The 6,631-nt window shown below is 31.3% G+C and overlaps 1 protein-coding gene and 1 long non-coding RNA gene across 2 annotated transcripts; one reads left to right on the top strand and one right to left on the bottom strand.

Annotated features, from left to right (window-relative positions):
• The first annotated feature begins 2,327 nt into the window (after positions 1-2,327).
• LOC149519374 (uncharacterized) lies at positions 2,328-3,044 on the top strand. The gene is made up of 2 exons (XR_016341802.1): positions 2,328-2,601; positions 2,693-3,044. It is a non-coding gene; the product is annotated as an uncharacterized LOC149519374 (long non-coding RNA).
• A 146-nt stretch (positions 3,045-3,190) lies between these two features.
• LOC111289043 (receptor protein kinase TMK1-like) lies at positions 3,191-5,573 on the bottom strand. Its single transcript, XM_089760072.1, has 2 exons — positions 4,467-5,573; positions 3,191-3,789 (listed from the first exon to the last, which is right to left on the bottom strand). Exons 1-2 carry the CDS (start codon positions 5,181-5,183, stop codon positions 3,784-3,786), a joined length of 723 nt encoding a protein of 240 aa, XP_089616198.1. The 5' UTR covers positions 5,184-5,573; the 3' UTR covers positions 3,191-3,783.
• Positions 5,574-6,631: the final 1,058 nt, after the last annotated feature.

The raw sequence follows: 6,631 nt of genomic DNA, 5'->3' as shown, positions 1-6,631 counted from the left end.
AAGTGCATTTGAGTTGAAATTGAATTATTGGTTCGATCTATTTGGTTACTTTTTAATAATAACTAAAACTATGTAACTAAATCTTTAAACTCAAAGCTTAAGTATTTTTAGTTATGGTTACAAATTAAAAATAGCTAATAGTTGGATCTATTTTTAGTAAATTGTTGAGCTTTTGAATTTACGGGGAAGTATTCTACTTTATGCATCTAGAGTTGATCAGTTTCAATAAATTATTTATTTACTTTGATGAAAATTATTGTTACATATGTTATATAATTTGGTTATGTGTCTTTTAAAAATATTATTATTGCAGATGCTAGGCTCACATGTTTCTTTTGGGAGGGCCAGAGGAAGAAAGAAATGTAGGCAGATTAGCGGTGTGCATCTCTTTGCTTTAGCTTGATTTTGCAGTTTATAAGGTTCTTGCATGGATTAGATCTAAAGTTGTGTTGTATCAAATCTCGAACACAAAAGCAAAGCAGCTGGAATTGTGTTCTTCCACTAGTGAAAAATGAAAAGTTGTATCACAACCTTTAAAGTATAGCCATTGGTTCCTACTTAACGACATAGCCATTACAATTCTTCCATGAAAACATTATGTCCACAACAAGCATCATAAAAACTAAGTAGCAAGGGCATGCTTGATAATCTAGCGGGTTGCATTCAAGCAAGATAAGCCATGAAAGCTTCTCAATCTAGAGATATCTCTATCTCTATTGTCGATTAACTAATCAAGGCTTGAATTTGGGTCTTGGCTTTACAGTGAATGAAATCTCAATGCTATATGGCTTTAACAAAATTTAGTTCATTTTTAATTAAATTTTTCCCGCTTTAATTTCATCTTTCTTGAGTTTATTGGGAGTAACTAGGGTTTAGACATGCACATAATATAATTAGCAAGAATTTAGATTACCATGCCTTTGCTTAATTTTTTTTTATCATAGAGAGAAGTTCCAATCATGCCTTGACTATTTATTACACATAGAAGAACTTTGAAGATTTATCAAAAAACTTCAATGTCATCTATAATGCCATAGGTAATATCTTACTCTAATTTTTTATTTTGTGCATTCTATTATTAAATTGTATTTCAAGTTACTTTTTTAATTTCTAATAATAAGAAAGTGAAGTTTTTAGACTTTGTTTTGTATATATGATTAATTGTTTTGTGATTCTTGTTAGCAATTAAGATAATTTTTATTCTGCAAGTATTACTATTTGTGTGTTTTATTTATTAAAACATATATAAATACTGACATTAACATATGTTAATATATTATTATTTTAATAATAACACCGTCATGTAATGCGGATATAAATCTAATATGATTTTAAAATAGAATCCTTATTTGAAAAAGAATTGCGTTTATTAATATAACAAAAATATAAGATAAAGTAAAAGCTAAAAGAAATCGAGAAAGAGATAATTTTAATTGAAAATTTATTTTAAATTTTAATTTCATTTTTAGTTTTTATGATATTTAAGATTGAAAATATATATATAGTTTTTTAATTTTATATCGAGGAAAGTAAATTCTTTATAAAAAAGTATTCATGAGAATAATATTTTTTACAGAACGTTATATTTTGAATTAGAGCTTTTTTAATCTAACATCAATAGTAAGCTCTCTTTAATTATTTTGCTTTTACACACTATTTGATAAAAAAGAAAAAAAATAATATGATAATTGAGTGTTAAGATAACATATATTTTCATGTAATTTTTTGGTTAAATTGAATAGAATTTTAAAATATATCATATTATAATATCATTCTTTTTTGGTAAAAATATAATATTATAATATATTGTATTAAATTTTCTTTTATTTTGTACAAAAAAAAATGTTTACAATTGCGTTTGACCGTCTGCGTAACGTTCACACCAGCATGTCATTAATTCCAAACTCGGTCCCAAAGTGACATGTTTCGGTTTTATACGTGGAATTCCGAATTGAAAACGCCAAGTCAGGCCCAATCAATTTTGGGAGAATAAACCATTTTAGCCGTCATTGACCCAAGGCGGAGGCCACTTTAAAAAAAAAAATTCCGGTTAATTTGGTGTTTATAAGAACTGGTAAAAGTTAATTAAAAAATATTATTCTCAATAAAATTAAGAAAAAATAATATAATAATAACAAATTTTATATAAATATTACTTTAACTTTTTTTAATATAAAAAATATATAAATATTAAGATTTAAACTTTATATTTATTATATATTATTTTTTAAAAATTATTGTATGAATGATTTATAAAAATACATATCACTTCAACTTTATATACGTTGGTTAATTAATATTTTCTTGAATTGAAAGAAACCCAAAAAGCTTGCATTTACCAAGAAAAAAGGGGGGGGGGGGGAGATAGTAAATATTGGGCGGTGAGAAAATCATCGGCATAGTATTTAAAGCTTGGTGTGAGTCAATAAGAAGTGCATATCAGAAACATAATAGTATTGGATTCGGGAATTGGGAGGCACCCAACATAGAAAGTAATGGTAACCAAACCTCCATTTTCTCTGATCATTTGCTGCTTCCTTTTGGCATCAGCCATCTTCATCCCGCAAGGAGTAGTCAGCCGCAGACTATTGAAGATTCAAGGTACGTGACGAACTTCTTTTCTTAACGCATTGTGATTTGCTTGTATCTTTTAAATATATCTCCAACTTCCAATGGTTTGGAATTGCAAAAGATGACAATGGACAAAGCAAAGCGGGAATAAGAGGAAGTACAGCAACGGCAGCGCCATCTTGGGCTGGCCAGCCTGGCCGGAATTCTCCTCCAACCTCACCTTACGTTACCTACGACCGACCATCAAACCCTGCAAAACGTGGTTGCGCCACCTATAGTCGTTGTCGAGCTCCTTAATATAAAACCCACCCAACAAAAGCTCAATAAACAATCTCTTGCGATCCGCCAGTGTATTATCTACTTCGTTACTGATGTTTACATTTGCCTGCCAAAATTTACAAGACACACACCTGTCTTTTTGGTTGTTATTAGAAATTTAGAAGGGAAAACTATAAGTATTTTTTTTATGTTCAAACCTTTTATTTATATATATAGCTTTTCTTTCAATATTTGATGAAAGAAAATACAGTGAACACAAGAAGAATCTGATATTTGAAAACTCAATAACAAACTGTTTACAACAAAATTTATAAAAAAAGGAAAAAAAATCAAGGCAGGACCCCTTTCCAAATGGATGTGTGCTTAAGTCTCGAGAGAAAATGAGATTCACACCTTTGACTCCATCCCCTTGTAAAGATCTATACAAACAGATTGGGATGGAGTTCCGGTGGCAGTATACAAGTACAGAAATTCTAATCAAATTAAATTAAATTGAAGTTGGTTAGAAATATTGCCACAACATGCTTTCGATGCTCAATTATTCTCAGAAATCCGAGCAAACCAAGCAGTGATTAAACCAAAATGCACCAGCAGGATCGGAAAAATTTGCTGGTAAAGTCCAACCTGCATATATTTTTCAGTTTCGATTTGTCTGCTCTCCGAGGAGGGTGGAGCTGTCGCTATGAATCTGAGATGCGTTTGGCTTTGAAGAACTTGGCTACAGCCTGATAGAGATTTTCTTCCTCAAAGCGCTTTGAAACATATCCATCCATCCCACATTTCAGGCACTCATCATAGGTTTTATGAATTACATCAGCTGTCATGGCTAACGTTGGCACATGCCAGGCACCCTTCCTGCCAGACCCTTCATCTATGCCTCCATTCAACTGTTTATTTTCCTGACTCTCCACGAATCGAATTCGACGGGTTGCCTCAAACCTGAAATAAAAGTTCATGACATTATATTATATCCACATCCTATCTTCTTTAATGATTAGTATTCAAATTTATTTGTCTCGGATGTAAAGGAGGATTCTCAGAGAAAATTAGCAATCAGATCGAACCACAGGCAACAGTTGTAGAAATAAACCACATTTAACTTATGGTTATCAGGTTGTTAGGCAAACAAGGAAACCTAGCAAGAAATGCTGCTTAACAAGGTATGAAGCAATAAGAAAACTAATTTCAATCCCCACTGAACACAAGAAAAGCCCATTTCAGTTAAAGAAGATGTCCAAACACCATATGTGTTTCCAAGTATAGAAGTTGAAATAGAGAATGGCGGAATGGCAGAATGTGCCCAAGTATTGGATTGGTGTATTCAGCTTTCCAACAAGTTTTGTTATGAACTGTTCAGTTGCTATAACATTGGCTACATCAATTTGAGAGAAATTTGGGATATGATGGAGAGGATGTCAACAAGAAGCTGTACTCTAAGACAATGTTAATACCAGGTAACCAGAAACCAGTTATTCCGTAGTTAGTGTGTGGTCAACCATTTTTTTTTTTTTTTGGATGACTCCTCTTGCCATATTTCTCCTACTATCTTGGTCTAAGGTTAGAGCAATATTCGTCTAAGGTAAGGGACCTGAAAACTGGTTCCCGTGCAACCATACCTCTGTCAAAGAAGCCATGTTCTGTATCACTTCAATTGTACCATTCAAACTCTGCCTGTTAACCCACAAAGACTGAATCATAGAACCTCCCAACTCGGTAGGCAGTTCTCCTTCAAGATTGTTCATAGTCAAATGCAGGTCGGTCAAGGTTGGAAAAGTAACAGGGTCAAACACACCTGGAAATTTCCCTTTAATATTAACCTTGTTGGCAGAGAAAGTTTTCAAAGAAGTTGCTTCCTTTACGCTCTCTGGAATCTCCCAAGGTTCCAAAGGGTTGTAGTCAAGAAAAACAGAATTCAATGAAGTTAAACCATTGAAGAAATCTGAAGGCAAAGAAGAGAAATTGTTGTTGTGAAAGTTAGCTTCTTGCAACTGGCTTAACCCAGCAAGGCTTGGTTTTGGTCCACTGATTTGGTTGTTCATGACTTCAAAGACGGTAAGCTGAGACAGGTTCTTGAGATCAGGAGGAAGCATTCCACCAACAGTTTTGCTGGGTATTTGGATCCTGATGACCCGGTTGTTTTCACATTTAACATGAGCCCATCGGCAAGGGTCAGATTCAGACCAGTCAACAGAAGATGGGATCTTTAGGGTTGTTTTTAGCATTTCCATGACTGAAGAGTCAGGGTTAGATTGAGAAGAGACCTGCAAAGCAAAGAAGCAAAGGACTGAAAGAGACCTAACAAGAAGACAACACAAAAAATGGGGTTTCTTCATTGTTCTTCTTCTTTGTTTCTCTTGGGAGAATTGAGAGAAAAAGTCAGGGAATTTGAAAGGAAAGTTGCAAACTTTATGTTACTTAAACTAAATGGTTTTCTTCTAGGGTTTACGGGGCAATGATGATAAGATCAACCAAACTCAAAAAGAAGAGTCAAAGAGAGAAAGAGAGAGAGGTGATTGAGAGAGTGAAACGACGGGGACAGAGGAGGAGAGAAAGAGAAAAAAGTGGGGCAAGTCAAAAAAAAAAAGCATTTTAAAGTTTCTTTTTGGAAGCAAAAAGTGAGATAGAGTTGCTTTCATTTGTTAGATATTAGTATGTACTGTTTGGTTCTCGAGAAAGGGAAAGAAAATAATTGGCACATGCAAAGTGGTCCTACCTTCCTAAAAAAGCCAGAATGCAATCCCCTCTCCATTCTCATTTCTCTCTTAAAAAAAAAATTCTTCTTATAAGCTTTGTATGAGATTTGCTTTAATTTTTTTTAATAATTTAATTCAAATTGTAGAAAAAATTATAAGAAAAAAAATCCAGCTGATTAGGATGAACTTGTAAAGAAATATGGCCAAAAATGGTAACTCTAGAGTATTACCAATAATTTTTTTTTAAAAATATTTCCTATAATTAGAGCAATACTTTTTTTGGTAGAAAAAAATTATAAAAGGAAACATTAGGATTCAAATCTCAATTTTTTTTTATTTAAATCCCAGCTAACATTCGATTATTTTGTTTACATATTGTTGAAGATTGATATTTGATCATTAACATTAAAAATTCAAAAATCTATAAATTATATGATTATTATTTTTAAAATATAAATCACATAATTGTTGATAATTAAATAGTTATAAATTTATGATCATATTACAATATAGGATGAGATAAAAAAAAATCGATTGGGTTGTGTTTAGGGATGACAATGGGCAAGTCGGGTGAGTTTTAGCTCGTCTTAAAGTTGATCCAATTTTATACTTATAATATCCAAATTTAAATTGATCGGTGATTTTTTTTTTATTTGAATTTGACTTGATTTGATATTATATAAAATTGTATTTGATTCGATTTGATTTAAAATTAAAAAATATTATTTTTAATGTAAATATAAAATATATATAAATAAAAATTAAACAAATAATTAAAAAATAATTTTTTTATATATATATCAAATTGGATCGGAACATATTTGCTTAAAATCTAATCTAAATAATTTTTTTATTATTATTTAACTTGATTTGACTTTAAACCTAATTTAAAAAAAAAAAAAGATTTTAAGAGGTTGGGTCGGATCAAAACCGCCTGAGACAAATTGGACTGCCATCCTTAGATGTATTATATGACAATAAAAATAACAAAATTTTCATATATATATATATATATATTTAAAACCACCTAATTAATTATGATAAAAGTGTTTAAATTAGTGAAATACAAATTCAAAAATTTTCTGTGC

The sequence above is a fragment of the Durio zibethinus genome, chromosome 4 (genome assembly GCF_047325235.1).
Source record: "Durio zibethinus cultivar Kanyao isolate XHJ-2024 chromosome 4, ASM4732523v1, whole genome shotgun sequence".
In the NCBI taxonomy this organism is placed as follows: Eukaryota; Viridiplantae; Streptophyta; class Magnoliopsida; order Malvales; family Malvaceae; genus Durio; species Durio zibethinus.
The sequence above is the reverse complement of the archived record's forward strand: the minus strand, read 5'-3'. Positions and strand labels throughout refer to the sequence as shown.

What these genes read in the sequence shown, in the direction of transcription:
- LOC111289043 (XM_089760072.1), bottom strand. Translation starts at nt 5,183, where the DNA reads ATGAAGAAACCCCATTTTTTGTGTTGTCTTCTTGTTAGGTCTCTTTCA.